At 38.7% G+C, this 20599-nt stretch overlaps 1 protein-coding gene across 17 annotated transcripts in view; it reads right to left on the bottom strand.

The window, feature by feature from the left end:
* The window catches only part of NEK1 (NIMA related kinase 1), a 123350-nt gene that overhangs the window by 101369 nt on the left and 1382 nt on the right, over window positions 1-20599 (bottom strand). For 16 of the 17 annotated variants that reach the window (XM_084758670.1, XM_084758660.1, XM_084758671.1 and 13 more), the window contains exons 2-8: window positions 16161-16308; window positions 15733-15829; window positions 12298-12395; window positions 6017-6100; window positions 3171-3238; window positions 2961-3047; window positions 1995-2049 (exon numbers count right to left, since the gene is read on the bottom strand). In XM_084758670.1, the coding sequence (XP_084614796.1) occupies window positions 1995-2049; window positions 2961-3047; window positions 3171-3238; window positions 6017-6100; window positions 12298-12395; window positions 15733-15829; window positions 16161-16277 (606 nt within the window). In that variant the 5' untranslated portion in view covers window positions 16278-16308. Of the gene's footprint in view, window positions 1-1994; window positions 2050-2960; window positions 3048-3170; window positions 3239-6016; window positions 6101-12297; window positions 12396-15732; window positions 15830-16160; window positions 16309-20599 lie in introns of those variants that run through there. The other variant, XM_084758662.1, reaches the window with a different exon arrangement.

Genomic DNA, 20599 nt, shown 5'->3' with positions numbered 1-20599 from the left:
ATGAGGAGGGGGGAGGCTCCCCAAAGACTCATCAATCCAATGGGGGGTGTAAGCGATATTAATAGGAAAGTATGTTTTAGGATTAAATATAAAATAAACTATAACTGAAATAAAAAGAATGCACAGGTTGGGTAGTTTAAAAATCAGACTTCATGAAATGGGAAAATGAAATGAACCAATAATTCTCAAACGAGTGTATACAAATGGCCAGTAAACACATGAAAAACTGTTCAACATCATTAGCCATGAGGGAAATATAAATCAAAAGCATATTGGGATTCCATTCCTAGTCAGAATAGCTACCAGTAAGAAAACAACAAATGCTGGCAAGAATGGGGACCCTCATATACTACTGGTAGGAATGTAAATTAGACTAGCCTTTATGGGCATCAACATGTAGGTTGCTCAAAAAATATAAAATGCAGCTAACATATAATTCAGCAATAACACCTCTGGGAATACACCCAAAAAAAAATCTGCGCATATTAGAGATACCTGCACACTGAAGTGAAATTCTGGAATCATCTGTATGCCAACAGGTGAATGGATAAAGACTATGTACAAACAGGGAGATCAGAAATCCCCAAGCCTAGCTGAGGAGCTAGTGACACTTGGTGTCTGCTGGAGGGCAAAAAGACAGTTTTGGACAGAGCTATGGTCCCTGGTAGGCCAACCAAGCTCCAGGGGGTGGCCGTATACCTATGCACTTAAGGGCAGCACTAATTGGACTTAGCTGGTTATTTAAACACAAGAAGAGGGCATGAAGAGGTTGGGAGGGGAATTGAGAAGAGGATTTGGGAGGAGTCAGAAGAGGGAGTGGGGAGTAGATAGGATCAAAATATCCTGAATGAATGTATGGGAGTCTCAAAACAAAAATTACACTAAAAAGAATGTTCACAGAAATATGCAATTCATTTCATTCAGCTATATAATTTGAAAGAAAATGGATACAACTGCAGGCTGTTACATTACGTATAATAAGCCAAACTCAGGAGACAAATATCATGGTTTTGTCCATAAGTGCAAACTAGATTACACTTACTTTTACACACACACACACACACACACACACACACACACAAATGCATGAGCACGAACACAGGTGCACACAGAAGCAGATGCACAACCGGGAATAACCCCCAGTTAGGTGGGGGAAGGGTAGGGAGGGCATTGGGAGGGTGAATTTGGTCAAAGTACATCATATACTTGAATAAAATGTTTTTGTTTCAGAGACAGCATATTACTATGTAGCACTAGATGGCCTTGAACTCAATTTGAAGGCCAGAGTAGTAGAGACCTTGAAGTAATCCCCATGCCTCTGTCTCCAAGGGCTGAGATTATAGGTATGCACCGTCAGAATAAAAATGTCATTAGGAATCCATAACTATGTGCAATGATATACACCAATAAAAACACAGATTTCATAATAGGAAAATAATAGGCTTTAACATTTCTACTAAAATAACAGGACATCTGTATTAACCTTGTGTGTTCTCAACATACACACCAGGAAAACAAAATGCCCACTATAAGTTAGGCACCAATGATGTTAATTATAAAAAAAATGCACTCCTAAATAAATGTAGGCTCTCCCAGAACATTTGAAATTTAATTTCATTCTTTTTATAAAATGTAAGTACATTTTATTTTGCAGAAATATATTATATAAAAAATAAGATTTAAGACAATATAGTAGGGTATGTAGGCACGCAGTTAAAAACAAAGAAACACAGATGAAGCAGGAGAGATGGTTCAGCAGTTCACAGGTCTTTCTGCCCTCCCAGAAGCAAGTCTAGGACAGTCAAGGCTACACAGAGAAACCTTGTCTATACACAAACAAATAAGAGACAGTGTTTGTAGGGGGAAAAGCACAAAATATAATAAGAGAAAATATGTAATAAGACCAAATCAGTTTAAAAATGTGTTTCAGAAAATAAAACCTCTGTGTTATCTGAAAGATTCACAACTTTAGAAACATCAGAACTTTTACTTACTGCATGTTTAAGTGTACACAATTCATAAAGGACACAGCCCAAAGCCCAAATGTCACTGGAAGACAAAAGTGAGAGATTTTATTTTAACACCAGAATATAGGAAGTAAAAATACAATGGAAAAACTGGGGGCAGAAGTATGTTCTCTAGAAAGTTTTTGTTTTGTTTTTGTTTTTCGAGACAGGGTTTCTCTGTGTAACCTCGGTTGGTCTGGACTTTGTAGACCAGGCTGGCCTCAAACTCACAGGTCTACTTCTGCCTCTGGAGTGCTGGAATTAAAGTCAGACATTACAAAGCCTGGTTAGAAAGTATTTTTTAACTCAAAATGTCAAACCAGATAATAAAAGTAAGTACACCAAATTAGAAACATAAGGTTGACAAAACAATTACTTTGAAATTTCCTTAAAGGAATTGGATATTTAAAAAGATGCTACCAAAAATTCATTCCATTTATTTTTTTATTCTGCAAGATTCAACATGCTTACCCAATTTAAAAAATATTACAAAATGAAAAAAAATTTTTTTCCTACAAACTAAACAGTGCTTCTTGGTTGGGACCCGTCATTGGGAAAAGGAAAGGAAAGCAGTCACTGGACTCCAATTATGGGACTGTCCTCAATAAGGTGCCACATAATCTACTAACAGCTTAGACGAGGAGTAGGCTGAGGCATTTCAAAGACGCTGGTGTCTCTTTCTGAATGCGGTTACTGTACTGAGAGTGCAGCATGCATTCTACACTGCTGACTAAAGCTCCCTAAGAAGTGACTGGGACAGAGAGAGCAGTTGACTCCTAACTGTAACAATAAGTGCTTCTCTGTTGAGTTCTTCCAATGAGATAGGAAGTGCTTTTATAATTCCCTCATCGTATACTAAAAATCTAAAGATACGCATGCTTACACACACATTACTGATTTTATAATAGTATTTCTCAAGGCTATTAATAGTGTGACAGACATCATTTCAAATACCTTTTATTGTTATAAGGCTTGTTTTCACAGATTTCAGGTGACAGGTAGTATGGAGTTCCTATACAAGTTCGAGCCAGCTCTACAGTACTAGAACAATAAAATTGTTAAAGAAGCTTAAGACAAAGATATTTTAAATTATTACACATACACTACAACAGATTCAATTTCACTGAAAATACATTAAAACCATGCTAAAAGTTGTTATGTTACCTATTAAGAACTCGAGCAATTCCAAAATCTCCAAGCTGCACTGTCCCATCTTTGGTTAGAAATATGTTCTATAAAAGAAAGAACAAACAGAAATATTGTTTTTGTTTAGTTACTTCTATTGGAAAATACTGATTTTCAGGAAACTCAATTCAATTAAAAACTATGCTATAATAACTGGATATCCCAATGCAAAAACAAAAACAAAATAAATGCACCCTCATAGTTACCTCACCATATGCAAAAATTATCTCAAAACAAATGATAGAATATAACCACTAAAACTATAAAAATCCTAAAAATAGGAATATATTATCACACTACTGAGGCAGGCAATGTTTTTTTAGACATCAAACAAAACTGAAAGAAAGAAAACTTAGACCTCATTAAACCTAAATATTTGTGTGCACATAGGACACTGTCAATAAAATAAATAAGGGCCAGTGAGATGCTCAAGTGGTTAAGGTGCCTGCTGCTCAAACCTGACATCCCGAGTCCGAGCCCCAGGAACTACACAGTGAAAAAGAAAACCAATTTCTGAACATTGCTCTCTCACCTGCATACGCGTGCGTGCCTTAGATGTGCCTGCACACATCCACATGTACACATGTGCCCGGATGCATACATACAACAGTAAATGCAAATAGAGTTTAAATAAAAGACAATGAATAGACAACCCACAGAATGAAAGAAACCATCTACACAGCATGCATTTTAAAAGGAATATCTCATGAAAGAAAAGTTAGTAAATCAATAGTATAAAAGGAAAGAAAACATTGCCAGGCAGTAATAGTGCATGACTTTAATCCCAGCACTAGGGAGGCAGAGCCAGTTGGATCTATGTGAGGCAGAGACCAGTGTGGTCTACAGAGTGAGTTCCAGGACAGCCAGGGTTACAGAGAAAAACCCTATCTTTAAAACAAAACAAAACAAAAGATGAGGGGAAACAGAACTTGGTGGCAAAGATGGGGAGGGATATAGGAAAAATGAACCATGAAGCTCCCAGATAGCTCGTCCCATCATCCACCCTGGGAATAGTATACTCCACATCAATCTGCAGGCCCAAGAAGGCAAATGGACAGGTGTGACGAGGAGAGCTGTGATAACTGCATGCCATGTCCATTCCCTTTCTGGGAACTTCAAGGACTCGAGTGAAACACAAATATGAGTGTGAAGCCAAGGCTGAGGCAGAGGCTACATTACTAGCATCAAATCACACTCACACTCTGGAAATAAAACACTTCCCACTAGAGAACCTGGAGGAAAATTTAGGTAGACATGAAGAAATCTTATTTTTAAAAAGCGAATGAAATCATGAAGCATGTGAGACTTCACTACAAACACCACCCATCGGCCAGGATGGCAGTGCATGCCTGTAATCCCAACGCTCAGGAGGATGACAACAAGTTCAAGGTCAGTCTGGTCTGCAGAGTGAGACACTCAAACAAATAAAAACTTGTAAGATAGTGAGACAAAACATTAACCATAAATATGCATAAACACTGCAAAGAGCCTGAAACCCACGCATTCTAGAGGTTCACACGAGAATGGGAGAACTCAAGAGCAGCGTGCGCTACAGAAGGAAAATATCAAGGGAAGGCGGGCAAAGAAATGACAAATCCAATAAAGAGAGGAAACATGAACTACTAAGATATGGAGGGCTGGAGAGATGCCGCAGAGGTTACGAGCACTGTCTGTTCTTCCAGAGGTCCTGAGTTCAATTCCCAGCAACCACAGGGTGGCTCATAACCATCTATAATGAGATCTGGTACCTATACATGCAAGCAGAGCATTGTATACATAACATATACATCTAAAAAACCATATAGATATACCCCACTACCTTTTTAATGGTCATTACAGTAAAAACTAAGGAGGATGAAGTGAGCACATTATAGACAATTTAAAGGGGATTTGGGGCTAGAGAAAGAGAGTCGAGGTAGAGTACTTCCAGCATGCTCTGAGTTTGATCTTGCGACCATTACAAAGAAAAAGGCAAAAGGAAGAAGTGTAGACTTGCTTAATTGGGAAAATAATTCATTTAATATTCAATAAGGAAACAATAAGGAAAGTATGAAAGAACAAAAAGACCTTTTAAGTGTTGTACTTAGATTCATTTAAAAGAAAATCCAGAGTCCAAGAAGGTCTCCAGAACATTCTCAAAGGACACACAGATTCACACACACAAAGGCACAGTACAGTCACTAAACAATGAGCCTCACAAGCCACAACTTAGCAAGATTTCCGAACAAAAAGCACAAAAAGAATTGTAAATCCTTCAGAGACAGAAAGAAATCATAATAGCTTGAAATTTCTGAATGTCATTTTTGATACCAACCCCCAAAACAAACAAACACCAAATGAACCTTATCTTCCATTTAAAACAAAAAACAAAAAAACAAAACCTCCTATCCAGAAATTTTTATCCACATTATCATTAATTAGAGAAAAGGGAATAAGGGAATAAGGTTAACCACAGACATGCAAAATCTCAAGAAATTAACTTCCATACATCTATTTCTCTGACTTATGTTAATGCCAATGAAAGAATAAATCAAGAAAGAAGAAAGTACAAAAATAAATGGGAGAGCTGCTGTGAGGGGGAGACATGGATCACTAGAGAGAACAGGACAGGATGAAAGAACAAGAGCTGTCGTTTCCAGCCACACAGAAGTGACTGCCTGGCACGAAGGCTCACACCTGAAATCCCAGCATTCAGGACAGGAAGGTCTGAGGATCACTGGGTTTGAAGCCAGTTTAGGCTACACAGTGAGTTTCAGGCCAAAATGGGCAAAAGTGTGAGACCCCATGCTTTAAAAATAAAAAGGCTATGGCGATAATGAACAAACCTGTGACTTTATGTCTCGATGAAGAATTTTTCTATCATGTACATGCTTCAAAGCCAAACATATCTGTACAAACCAGTCCAAAATCTAGAGAGAAATACAAGATTAAAAACATTTAAGGTACAATTTCTTTGTACTTTGCAGATAGTTAACACTAGTAGGTATTCAAGTCAACATATACTAAAAGTGTCACACATAGCAAAATAAATACAGTAAGAAACTTGGAGAATGAAAAATACAAATAATTTATACTTTATAATAGATTGGTAGTAGATGAGTAAGTTTGTTAGGCTTATTTTTTCTATATTTTTCCAATATAAGTAAAAGATACAAAAGGAAAATTATTGGGGTAGAAATTTAGAATGCACCTATCTGATGTCTCTGACCACACTACCACAGATAAACAGTCTCTGTGATTATCATTTATAAATAAAACAACTTAATTTCGACCTCACTCTTCATACCAAATAATTCCAATTAGACAGTATTTTTAAACACAGTTTTAAACAGCCAGGCATAGTGGCACATATTTGTAAGTCTAGCACTTGGGGAGGCAGAGGCAGGTGGATGCCTGTGAGCTCGAGGCGAACCTGGTCTACAGAGGGAGTCCAGGACAGCCAAGGTCAATTTTTAATAATTTTTGGCTATCATATGATTTTCAAAACAGAACATGGAAAATACCCTGTCCCCTGTCTCCAAAGGCTCAATGTAACTTTGCTATATAAAATTTAAAACATCTTCATAGCAAAATATATAGTCACACTTAATTAAAATTTGAGAACATGCTTGAAATGTAATTGATGGGTCACAAATTCTCAAATATACAAAAGTTCTTTGATATCTGTGAGGAAAATGCTAGTGACTAAAACAAGAGGTGACAGATTCAAAAGGGACAAAGGACAATAAGCACATACAGGAAATACTAATATTTTAAATTAAAAAGAGTAACTAAGAAAGGTACCACTTTAACTTGAAATAATATGTAATATTTCTCAGAATGTGGTATGTCTTTTATACCTCACTTTTGAGGCGGTGGTAATCATTTGACAAAACATAAAAAATTAAATTTCACATGCCTTTCAAATTAGACTACAATTTCAAATTTATTCCACACATTAAAAATGTCAAAACATGTATACAAGGGATGTGTGGTTTAGTACTATTTGTTTTTTAAACAGCCTACGTGTCCACTTACATAACTGATAAAATACCCGATGGCAGCCCTGTCGTGTGCAGCCACTGGGAATGAAGCACCTTTGTACGGAGCTAAGCACAATTAACACAGCAAGCTGCAGAACAGCATGAACACTGTGCTCCCGTTTTTTAGAATAGGCACATGCTTCCATCACAACCTAACTGTATATAGTAATGCATTTGTCCTTACTGTGTATGTGCGTGTGCGTGTCCTGTGTGGGGAGAAAAAAGACACAGGAATGAGGGAGGAGAAGAAAACCAGTAAGGAGGGCTTGACATTACAGAAGAGAGCTGCAGAAGATCACAAAGGTAACATGCCTCACTTCTTTTTTTTTTTTAAGATTAATTTATTTACTAAGCATACAGTGTTTTGCCTGCATGTGTGCTTGCACAGCAGAAGAGGGCATTGGATCTCATTACAGATGGTTGTGAGCCACCATGTGGTTGCTGGGAATTGAACTCAGGACCTTTAAAAGAGCAGGCAGTGCTGTTAGCCTCTGAGCCATCTCTCCAGGCCACGAGCTTTACTTCTTACCCTTTCAGTATTCTTAAGGAACAAATAGCATATTTAAAGTCATATACAATTAATTTTAAAATGGTTTCCCTGACAAAACATCCCCCTCACTTGAGGTGGCAACAGAAGGCTCACTAGGTTTCAGGCCAGAAACACAGTAAAAACTCTATTTCCAGAAATAATAAAAACAAATGCTAAAACAAAATACCCAATCAGTTAAGGGTTTTTTTTTTTGTATTGTTTTGTTTTTTTAGACATTTACTAAGTAAGAATAGCATAAAACTTGAAATGTCTTTCCATAGTGACGTAAGGGATTTTAAGTGAAAAACAAATTACTTCAACAGTACGTACGGTGGTAGGGACTCACAAATACCTGCAATGAAATGTGTTATCTAACTAAAGTGGTATGTACAAGAACAAGCGGAGAGAGGTCAGGAAAAAGAAGAGACAATGAAAAGCCTAAGTGGCGCCCAATTGTTGTGGACACTGAAGGTGAAAGGCAACAATGCTGGAATCCGACCACTTCACTTTACAGGGTTCTACTGTTGCCGTGTTTCCCAGACCTGTTCTTTGTGACAAAAATACATTCAAGAATGTACAAACATGTGCAGGAATCAGCTTTGCAAAGAGTTACTAAAAGAGCTCATAAATTAGGGGTCAGTGAATTTATTCTGTAAAGAGTAAGGCAGACAGGGCAGTGGTAGCACACACCTTTAGTCCTAGCCTTCAGGAGGCAAAGGCAGGTGGATCTCTGAGTTCGAAGGCAGCCTGATCTACAGAGCAAGTTGCAGGACAGCCAGGACTACACAGAGAAACACTGTCTCAAAAAGACAAAACAACAACAACAACAACAACAACAACAACAACAACAACAAACACACGGAAGGGGTAGAGTACACAACTCAGGCTAAGAGCTTAGCTGTAGTAATAAAGCAATCATGAGTTATTTGTAAGCAAACAGAATTCACTATGCTATAATAAAACTTCATTTACACACAGATAGTGAGCTGGATTGGGGCTGTAATGACTGTTAGAGGGATGAGCAAGTAACAGTCATTCCAGAGGGTGATGCTCTTAAAGATACAGAAGAGATGACTCAGCTGCCAGATGATGAAAAGAGCCCAAGGGTATTGAATACCCGAAACTAAGCAGCAATCTCAGCAATAGAATGGTAGGGAAAGAGGCCTTTCCATTCCTGAGTTCTTCATAGTGAAAAACTCAAGAGACTTTGAAAAAAAGATACAGGTAGTGGCACACGCCTTAATCCAAGCACTTAGGGAGGCAGAGGCAGGTGGTCTACAAAGTCCAGGACAGCCAAGACTATACAGAGAATCACTCTCTAGAATAACAACAACAACAAAAACAAAAACAAAAACAAAAAAATCAAAACAGTAAGATAAACTTTGAAATTAAAATAGAAATAGGTTAAAAAACCTACTACATGTGATTGGGGGTAAGTTACTTGACCTCTCTTAGATTTATCTATTAAATAGGAAAAAAAAATCTAACCGTAAGAGTTACTTGGGAGGCAGACGCAGGTGGATGGCTGTGAGTTTGAGGTCAGCCTAGTCTACAAAGCGAGTCCAAGATAACCAAGGCTATACAGAGAGAGCCTGTCTCGAAAACCCAAAAACAAAAACAAAAAACAAATACCACCCTACATCCTCCTATGCAAAACTATGCATATAAATTGAGACTGGGTGGCAAAGAGAAATGCAGCAGGAATTTAAAGACAGAAAAGACCAAAGAAAACCAATTATGAAAAATTTAAAGAAGTTGGGAGGGGCTGGAGAGATGGCTCAGTGGTTAAGAGCACTGGCCTCTCTTCTAGAGGTCCTGAGTTCAAATCCCAGCAACCACATGGTGGCTCATAACCATCTATACTGCGATCTGATGCCCTCTTCTGTATGATGATCTCTTCTGTCATGCAGGAATACATGTAAATAGTGTTCATATACATAAGTAAATCTTAAAAAAAAAAAATTGGATGGTGGCAGCCATGCAGCAGGAGGAGCTGCTGTCAGCTCTGGAGCCAACATCTCACCAGTCAGCAAGGCCACAAAGAATATACCTCTGAGTGGCAAAGCCCAGAGGGTCCTGTTGTAGGAAGACAGACCCCTTGCTACTGCTAGCCCGCCCTTACTGCACTGGTTGCTGCCTTGGTCACCTGGATTTTTGTTTGTTTGGGGTTTTCGTTTTTTGTTTTTGTTTTTGGTCTTGTACGACGATCCTTGTGGGGGTGGGAGTGGAGTTCTAATTCCCCACTGGGCAATGCAATCACAATGCATAGCAATAGTGGTGATTTCCCAAAAAAGCAATGCCACTCAGATTAATGATTCAGCTAAAGATTTCTGAGAAAAATTAAACATATGTATGGTTAAAAAGACTAGGTCAAGGTGCTTTTATGAACAATGAATTAGATCAGGTCAGGGTGTTTTGTCAGCTACTCTGTAGAAAACCTAGGGTACAACATAAAATAGAAAACACATTCTTGTCTGCTGAGGTTAGAGAGCTCTTGAGTTTCACCTACAGGAGACAGGCTAGTGATCAAAGACAGTAAGTTGGTTTCAGTGCCGCTATTAAGATTAAGCTTCTGTGTCCATTGTAAAATCTACTTTCCTGGTTTTGTAACTATGAGTTTGCTGATGAGCTCTAGTATGCACCTTGGGGACTTAGTGCTGTGCAGCAAGCAGACGGAATAGATTCTTCTACTGTCTCAACAAGAGTCAAAGGTCTGTGACCTCAACTTCTCTATTTACCTATATATTTACTTTACTATGAAAACAGTATATGGATAGGTAGATGGTAAACTATGCTATATGAACAAGAATTTTGTAAAGTCAGAATAAAATGATGTCTATCTCCTTTCATGTAACTGCAAACTACCTGACAGAACAAAAGACATTGGCTGTTAAAAATACTTAACTTGCTCAAATTCTGTTAATTTGTAATAGGAAAACTATTTAGGATAGAGATGTAGTGTGGGAAGAAACCACAGCAGAAACTGAGCAATCAGGTATGTGACTTAGAATAACTTGTTTTTAAAAATATGAAACTTGGCCGGGTGTGGTGGCACACACCTTTAATCCCAGCACTCGAGAGGCAGATGCAGGCGGATCGCTGTGAATTCGAGGCCAGCCTGGTCTACAAAGTGAGTCCAGAATAGCCAATGCTACACAGGGAAACCAAAAAGAAAAAAAAAAGAAAAAAGAAACTTGTCATTATGTGTAACTGAAACTCCTAAGAAATGATTGTAAGCTGGATGTGGTGCTGCACATCTGTAACCCCAGCACTCAGGAGGCAGAGTCAGGCGGATCTCCATGAGTTCGAGAGCAGCCTTGTCTATGAAACAAGTCCATGACAGCCATGGAAACCCTGTCTCGAAAAACCAAAGGAGGAAGAGGAGCAGGAGGAGGAGGAGGAGGAAGGAAGAGGAGGAGGAGGAAGAAGGAGAAGGATGAAGAAGAGGAAGGAGGAGGAGGAGGGAGGAGGAAGAGGAGGGAGGAGGAAGAGGAGGAAGGGGAAGGAAGAGGAGGAAGAGGAGGAGGAAGAGGAATAGGAGGAGGAGGAAGGAGGAGGAGGGAGGAGGAGGAAGAGGAGGAGGAAGGAAGAGGAAGAAGAGGAAGAAGAAGAGGGAGGAGAAGGAAGAAGAGGAGGAGGAAGAAGAAAGAAAGAAAGAAAGAAAGAAAAGGAGACGAGGAGGAGGAAGAAAGGAGGAGGAGGTAATATTGTAATGTGATTTTTTTCCCCCTGTATGGGGGTTTTTATTAAGGTTAGAAAGGACTAAGAGAAAAAAATAAAGCTGTTGGAGCCTTGATCCATCTACCAAGTGTGTGTGTGTGTCTATTTTACATTAGTTGCAATGGACATACAAATACAAAGCTCAACAACAAAAAATTCATGCTCCGTAAGTATCTGCTAAAATAAATGACAAGAGATAGATAAATTTTCAAAAATACCCCAAGATAAGGCTGCTTAGGTAAGGTGGGCCATACTTTAGAGACCCCAGTAGTCAAATCAGATTTCATGCAGCTGCTAATAGAAGGCTTCTAGAGCTAGAGTTATTTAGCAAGGTTATTTTTCTGGAAGACATGATCTGGCAGCAATAAGCCAGATTGACAGGACACAGAATAATTAATCAGTTATAATAAATAATTAGGTTACAAACAAGTAACGCACGCGCACACACACGTGTGTGGGATGCAGTTTATACTGTACATACAGACTATGTATTCCTATACATAGGAAATGAGACAGGGAACTAAACAAAGATGGTAACTAATTAGAGATGTGACTAAAATATTAGATCTGATACCAGCCTGCACTAGCAATTATCATTAGCATCCATAGTTAAAAATGAATATATGTAGTTGGGTGTGGTGACATGTCTATAGTGTCAGCACTCAGGTGGTAGAGGTGGGATAACTAGAAGTTCTAGGCCAGCCTGGGCTACATGAGACTCTATGCCCTGCTCTACGGGTCCCCACCCACCCCCACCAAATAGATACATACAGAATCACACTTTGAGCTGCTTCTTGGTAGTGGGGTAGCAATCAGCTCCTCCATGCCAACCTACCTGGTCTTCGTGGAACAATGTGCCTTTCTGAGCATTGATTCGTTTAAACAGATCCCCTCCTTCACAGTAATCCATTACTATGTAGAGAGAGCCATTTTCTACAAAACACAAACATTAAATTTCATCTTTAATACTGCATCAAAAGCAGCTAAATTAAGGTACTTACAGGTTTGCTAAGCAGCAGCAGGTAATAGAGCAGACCATCTTCTAAATGTTAGGGCATAAAGTCTAGGGGCTCTGCTTATGCAGGTGGTACAATGACATGGTTCCCGGTGACCGTAATACTTCGAGAACATAAATAAAACGCAGAATAATACACCTTTGCTCAGTTTCCTTAAAGATGATATATAAAATCATGTTTTCCCACTAAATTTTCAGAGCCCTTATTTTAAGACTTGAAATGTCAGTTTTCAGTTTTGAATTATTCACTTGAATTAACTGTTCACAAAACAGAAACACAACAATAAATGTCATAATTAAGTCTGAGGATTCAACAGTGAATAAGGCCCAGCCTCCACCTCCAGCCCCTGGTGATTTCTTTTATTTTCTGAAAACAAACAAACAAACAAACAGTGTACACATTTGTGAACAGCATGAAGATGGGACTCGGCCATTGTCATTGTGTATCTTTTATACCTTTATATCTTTATGCACGGAGGAAGGTCTACAAAACAATCATTCCTTCCACCACCAACTTTTTTTTTTTCACAAAGGAAAGTGTCACTATCACTCACAACAGCTGAGAGGGTGGTACTCCTAGTTCTCACGTCCTCACGGTGTGCACAATGGCTGTAGTGCTAGAAGCACTTCCCTCTCAGTTTGTGGTGGCATTCTTTTTGTTGTTGTTTTGTTTGTTTGTTTGTTTTGAGACAGGGTTTCTCTGTGTAGCCTTGGCTGTCCTGGACTCGCTTTGTAGACCAGCCTGGCCTTGAACTCACAGCAATACACCTGCCTCTGCCTCCCGAGTGCTGGGATTAAAGGCGTGTGCCACCATGCCCCACCCTGTGGTGACATTCTTATTGAGAGCTCTTATATGCTCTTCTGGTATACCGTTTATAGTATACCATGACAACCAGTACCTGGAATAAACTAATTAAGAATCTGTATGACAAAAACCAGGCTCCATGGTGCACGCCTGTAATCTCAGCACTCAGGAGGTAGAGGCAGGCAGATCTCTGTGAGTTTGAGGCCAGCCTGGTCTACAAAGTGAATCCAGGACAGCCAGGGCTTATTACACAGAGAAATTCTGTCTAAAACAAAAGAACAAACAAACAAACAAACAAAGCTGGAGATGTAACTTAGTGGAAGCGCTTGCTCAAAACACATGAAGCCAGGTGTTTGATCTCAAGCACTAGAGTGTGGGCAAAGGGGGAGGGGAGCTATGAGAGGTTACAGGGAACACAAAGAAACTTGAGAAACTTTGGGGATTTAGCACATGAACTAGTTATTACTCTCTGCTATTCAGATATCTATTATTTAGAGGGAAAGTTATCATGTGTTGTCTCCTTCCTGTCGTCCCGTCTCTCCTCCCGCCCATCCACCCGCTACCTGAATACTTGCTTGTCAAACGAAGTCTCCATATGCTACTGCCCAGGCTGGCCTCAGCTCACAGTCCTCCCGCTACTGCCTCCCCAGTACTAATATTGCAGGTATCCGGCCCACACCCAGCCAGCACTTACTTAGATACACCACTAACAGAGAAGTGTTTCCTCTTAGAGACATAGAGACAAGAGTATAGACACACAAAAGCCCCGTTATCACTAAGAGGCTCACAGGATTTTAAAGATGCCCTAAAACCCAAAACAACCACTACGTTAGAAACTGCTAGAAGCTGAAGCAGTTTCAACTTCAAAACAAGATACAAAAACAAAATCCAGGTGAGCCAAGTGACAATGACACGTCAGAGAATAACTAAGGGCAGACAGAAAACCATTCACCGAGATGTGAGTTAGAAAAACTCAGCACAAGCACACTGCTTGGCTATTTCTAGCATTCTTTCCTTTACCACTTCTTAATTTAGACGCCAAAAGCCCCAGGTGTTTTAATTATTGCTTTCTAACAGTTTGGCATATGTACATGTGTTTATTATAAAAGACTGTGTATATACATATGTATATACATCATGTTTACTATAAATTTTAGTACAGTGTCTCCTGGAGTTCTGTGAGCTGCTGTAGCAAATTAATCGGATCTAAAAGGAGGTCATAGGAAAGTCCATTTGGAGCTTGTTTGGCAGAAAGTCACAAGTCTGGACTTGCTGCTGGTTCTGAAATAGAGACAGCATGGACAGTGTCCCCAATCCAGGCAATGTGACACCATCTGCAGGCAGACAGTGTCTGATGTGAACTGGATAAGAGGGCGTGGAGCTGCTACCACTGTAAAGATGCTTGTTTGCTGCTGGAAAGACTCCCACACCTTTTAAGTCACAGAAGTCTTGAGCACTGTGGTGCAAAGGCCGAGGGGAAAACAAGCACTTTGTTTCCCTAACACAGAATGTGTCATGTAGGCACAGAAAGCAGGCTAAGAATAAGCACTGCGTTGTGGACCACGCTAATTCCTAGGGGGAATGAGGGTGAAATTAGAGGAACTGAGAATTTGTAGTCATGAACATGTGTCATGAACAGGTATAGCTTTAAACTGAGGCACAACAAACACAACAAAGCCACGCCTATAGAGTGAGCCTCCCTTTTCAACCATTCGGGTATTTCTAGGTAGAGATGGACCCTGTTAACACTCTAGCACGGCCTGGGGAGGGGCACATGAGGGCTCACCCCTACATGAAAAGATACGACAGGCACTGGATGCTGAGGAAGGAGTCAGCTTTCTTCAAGGATGTACTCAACTGGTAAACTGCCCGCAATTCAGTAAACAACCCCACCCCTGCACACATGCAAGGGACCCTAATTAAAGTTAGTGGGTTATGGGGGGGGGGAAGAGAGGGGGGGGAGAAAGAGAGAGAGAGAGGACATGAAAGGAGGAAGAGGGGCTGCTGGAATGAAGAGAGAAATGAGGTATGTGAAATATGATTAAATTATATTATACATGTATGAAATTGTCAAAAATAGGGAAATTATTTTTAAAAATGGAGATCAGAACATTTTCCCAGTATTAGTGGCAGGAATATTCATGTGGAGTTTTAAGTTTAAGATATTAATTATTGTCAACTTTTCCCTTAAAATGTTTGCACTACACTGCTTCTTTTTAAGTAAGCACCAATAATAATGAGGCAGTATTATGCCACAAGGGACAGTTTGGTGTCAATACTATCCTAGAATCAAACTGATACTTTACATGTATATGTATTAAACAAACAAGCAAACAAACCAACCATTTTTCCATAAAAATACAATCACATAATAATTCATTATAAGGAAAATACCCTAAAACTGTAAATGTCTTAGAGCTTATTTTAAATGTTTACAAAATATATCTGACCTTCAAATGACTCTTTATACTGGACAATATTTGGGTGCTTCATGTTTGCCAATACAGCAACTTCCCTCCTTGATTCTTGCCTTTCTTTACTGGACATCTTAAATGGGAGAAAAAAGTAAAACAGTAAAACCACTCGTAAGAACTTAGAAGTCCGTCAGTAATATACAACAGTGAGGTAACAAAGAGTGAACTGAGTCGGTATGAAACCCTCTTAGGGAACCCAATCTAGGTTAAGTTACAAGACAGTAAGTATATGTTCTACACTCAGGTACAGGCCTGTCTCAGAAAATCGCTGAACAGATCCTGAGAAATTAATGGTCCTCGGTGAGATTACAGCACTCTTTCTCATTAGGCTATGCGTTTCTCTAATACAATGTCCTCTTGTAACCAGATTATTACTTGTGCAACTGAACTAAAATTTTACTTACTCTTGAGATGTTAATTTCCTTGATAACATAATGTCTGCTGTCCTCTGTAGATTTAACAAGAACAGCTTTTCCAAATGAACCTTCTCCAATCTTCTGTAGTCTAACATACTTTTCCATGGTTCTTTCCTAAGGCATTTTTATAGATACACTACACACAAAAAAGAATGGACAGAGATTAAGTAAGTTTTAACTAAAAGATATCTAACATCTTGACTAAAAGTCAAACAAACTTCACAGAACAAAACAGAGATGTTTCAGCTTTATTATAATGCTTTGAAACATCCAATACTAAACATACTAACAATACAGACACATAAAGGCAATCTTTTTCCTACATGATTCAGTAGCATTATTAGTTTAATAATAATAAAAAATAATAATACAATCTGAATAAGTCACAATTTCTCAAAGTCATTTCAACAACTCATTTCAGGTAAAACTTCTGTACTTACGTTTTAATGTTTATTGTACAGATTTTCTTAGAGTAAAATCTAAAATCAAAGACTATGCAAGCATGGTATTGAACACCATTAATCCCATCACTCCGGAAGACAGAAGCAGGCGGATTGATGTTAATTTGAGGCCAGCCTGCTCTACAAAGTGAGTCCAGGACATACAAGGCTATACAGGGAAGCTCTGTCTCAAAAAAAAAAACAAAAACAAAAACAAAAACAAATCACACACACAAATGTTAAAACTTGCAAAACATTACATAACCATCTTGGAGAAATATCTATTGGAACACAGTCCAAGAATGGAGTCCTGTAAGAATTCTGAGTGTTTGTGGGAAAACAAAAGTTTAGTGACATCAGTTTCTTCAAAACACAGAATTGTTCTTGGACTGTGTTTTTGCGTTCCTGCCAGATGCGGTGGGATAGGAGTTTTCCTAGCTGTTTGTTGTTCACCATGCCAACTTATTATGAATGGGTTTGATTATCAACCTTCAAAGATTATCTAACCAAGATAAAGTTGTTAATAGCTTGGCTAATCTTGTTTGTCAACTTGACTGCATCTGGAATCAAGTGAAACCCAAGCAGCTGGGTGCACCTTTGAGGGGTTTTTACTTGATTCAGCATCTGGATTATCTGAGATGGGAAGTACCACCCTACATCTGGGCTACATCTTCTGATGACAGGATGTGGAAGATGGAAGCTTTGCTCTTTGCCTGCCTGCTCTCACTCTTGCTGTCAAGTTCATCTACACTACCGCTGAGGCACTCCTTCACGGCATTAGAATCTAATTCAGGACTGAAGACTAGCCTTGTGGACAGAAGCGCTATGAGAGATCTTGCCTTGCCATCTGATGACAGCCACTGGACTAGCCAGACCACAGCCTGTATGCCACTCCAATAAATCCCCTTTCAATCCTACATACATACATACATGCATGCATGCATGCATGCATGCATGCATGCATACATACATATTCTTTTAATTCTGTTTCTATAGAGAACCATGACTAATAGAGTAGCTTTAATGATTATAATTTTAGGTAAGGCCAGAAAAAATACAGTAGGTAGTGAAATCTTAAAAATGGAAGCATGTGAGAAAGCCATAAAAGCAGCAGCAATCAACACAGTGCAGGGGCAAGCTTTCTGTTCTGCAGACATACATGAATTCACCATTTTAATCTGAAACTGACACTTTATTCACCCAGCTTCTTCTCTGTTTCCACTCATAGCAAACATGTTTCCAATATGTTCCTTTCTAGGTGGAGATGGACTTTGAGGAAACTTAAAATTTCTGCTACAGTTCACCATATTAATAAGTTGATGTTTTCATCTCATCCATCGGTACTAAAATTTTAAAGTCATCTTCTAAAAAATTTCAATTTTCTTCAGTTACAGAATTCTTGTTATAGTCCTGAAAACTAAAGGTTAAAATCCAGCCTGTAGTAAAATTAGTAATTATAACTTATCAAAGTTTGTGACAAAAAGCCTTCTCCAACTTTAAAAATGACACTATAATCAGATTCCATTTCAATTTCTATAATGGGAACACTGTTAACAACCATAGAAAAAGAAGAATTAAGATATTATCATAAAATCTCAGCCATTAACAGTGAGGTAGAGAGGAAAAGTCATTCCAAACATGGTCTACATTGAATCAACTGGCATAGTGTAATGGCTATCTGGAAACCAGCCAAAATTTAATGTTATCTCCAGACCATGAAAGCTCAATGTATCATATTACTATACTACTTAGAGAGCAAATCATGATAAATTCATCTTAGAAGACTCAATTCTATAAAATAAAATTACATTATATAATTACCACATAATGAGGTTATTTCATAACCATCATTGTTTTGTGACTTTTTGGCAAGAGAAGAGAAAACAAAATTTGTCAGTTTGGCCCTTCCTCCAAATTTAATTGCCAATTCCTTTCTAGGGACTACACCAACAAGACAGAAGCTATTAGTGTACCTAGTATTTCACTGCACTGCCATCCACATGCTGAGCACTGTGGTTCTAATTCAGTAGAGCCACATGAACCGCCCTTGGTAAGAAGGTGAAGAAAGATAATTCTAATTACCATCAAATGATGATAAACACAGGTACCTTTCTGAGCAATTAAATATTCCTGATTAGGGAGTTTCAGAACACAAGACAAGCTCTCCTTTTCTGAGGTCAATGCACAACAGAGGGAAAACGTGAGCTACCTATTTCATAGCTCTGAGATGTTAAACCTAAGTTATCATACCAGAAAATAATTTCAAATGAAATGAAATAAAAAAAATAATAAAGTACACCACCTGCTGGCTTTCTTACCCAACTCAAGACCACCCACAGTAGACTGAGCTCTCCCACACCAATTAAGAAAACACAGACATGTCCACAGGACAGTCTGATGGAGGCAATATTTCAATTGAGAGTCTCTTTTCCAAGATGTGTCTAGATTTGCATCAAGTTGGCAACTAACAAACACAAGTGTGGCAAAAGGAAAACATATGTATGTATTCATGTTTACATGTATTTATTTAGATATATATTGATATACATGTACACACACAAGTATATAAGAAATGCCCCTGCAAGGACACAAAATAAACTAGCAATACTGCTTTCAAAGAAGGGAAGTGAAGAGTTGAGAACTCTTCAATCTTTTGTATCCCTTGAATTTTTAAGATTTCTCAATCAAAACAACAAAATTAAATTTTAATCAGCTGTGTATACTGATACAAATAGGAAGAACACTGAGCAAATGAATTTCTCCTACTTAAACTTAAAAAAATCTTTCAACTTATGTATTGAAAGAAAGACTGTGTGGGTGTGAGCTATGCAGACTTGTGGGAGTTTGCTCTTTTCTTCCACCACAGGTGGTAGGTCATGGGGACTGCACTAAGGTCATCAGACACGGGGCTTGGTGAAAAGTGCCTTTCAGTATGGTCCATCTCGCTGGCCCTACTTCAATCACTGAGCAGGTTGGTGGCAGAAGCACCTGCCTAGCATGCCCCAGGCCTGGTTTGGTCCCTAGCCCTGGGAAAAATAATACCCTTGAACAATTCCCCATTTCCAAACTCTTCACCTTAACATTTTAAGTTTCTCTTAAGAATGTCAATTATGCTCCAGAAAAATTTACCTCAGCTCTAGTCAAATTAGATTATCTTTCTTTCCATTTTTCTAAAAACTGTTACAAATAAGCAATGTTTGATACAATACTACAAACCACATATGAAAACTGTCAGAGTACAGGAATTTAAAACTGCATAGTCATCTGTCAGGAACACACACACTGACAGGCATTAAGCACTAGCTGTTTCAGATATTTGATGGACAGGTTATTGTGAAGGAAAACATTAGGAACAGATGCCAACAAGTCTCCTGGTACTGTCAGCAGGCACAGGGGCCTCTTCCAAAACAACAGAGATAACCTAAATTGTAGAAAAGGGTCAGTGTATCTTTTCAGAGAGAAAAATTATTCTCTATTTTTCATTACTGAAGAAAAAATTAGAAAAAAATAGAGGAATGCTACTATTGTTTAAAAGTATGTGTTTTCTCCTTAATAAATATATTCAGGCAGCATCCTAGGAGTTAATTGGATAAAACCACTAGCATGCAAATAAAAACTTTACATGTGTGAAAAGCTAGCATGTCCACGCTTTAGACAAGAAAATAGACTAGAAGAATAAAATCCACTTGGAAGACAACATCAATGCATTTTTAATACGACCTCAAAAGAACTGCTGTGGTGAAGTTCCACAGCCTTCTGTATCAGATTTCTGACAGACCTTTGTGGGTGTGTAAAAACCAGTTTCCCCACAAAATAGCTTACTTGGGTTTCACCAGAACAAGAGGCAATTTTAAATATAGACCTCCAGATCCTCGAAACTAGAAACAAAAGGTCTTTCTGTCTGGCTGCGCCCATCACCTCTACTTACTGTGTGGATTGGACTAGGGCTTTTAAGCCGTCACAAACATTTCGGATGTGATTTATGTA

Source organism: Acomys minous (assembly GCF_964271855.1).
Source record: "Acomys minous genome assembly, chromosome: 15".
Lineage (NCBI taxonomy): Eukaryota > Metazoa > Chordata > Mammalia > Rodentia > Muridae > Acomys > Acomys minous.
The sequence above is the reverse complement of the archived record's forward strand: the minus strand, read 5'-3'. Positions and strand labels throughout refer to the sequence as shown.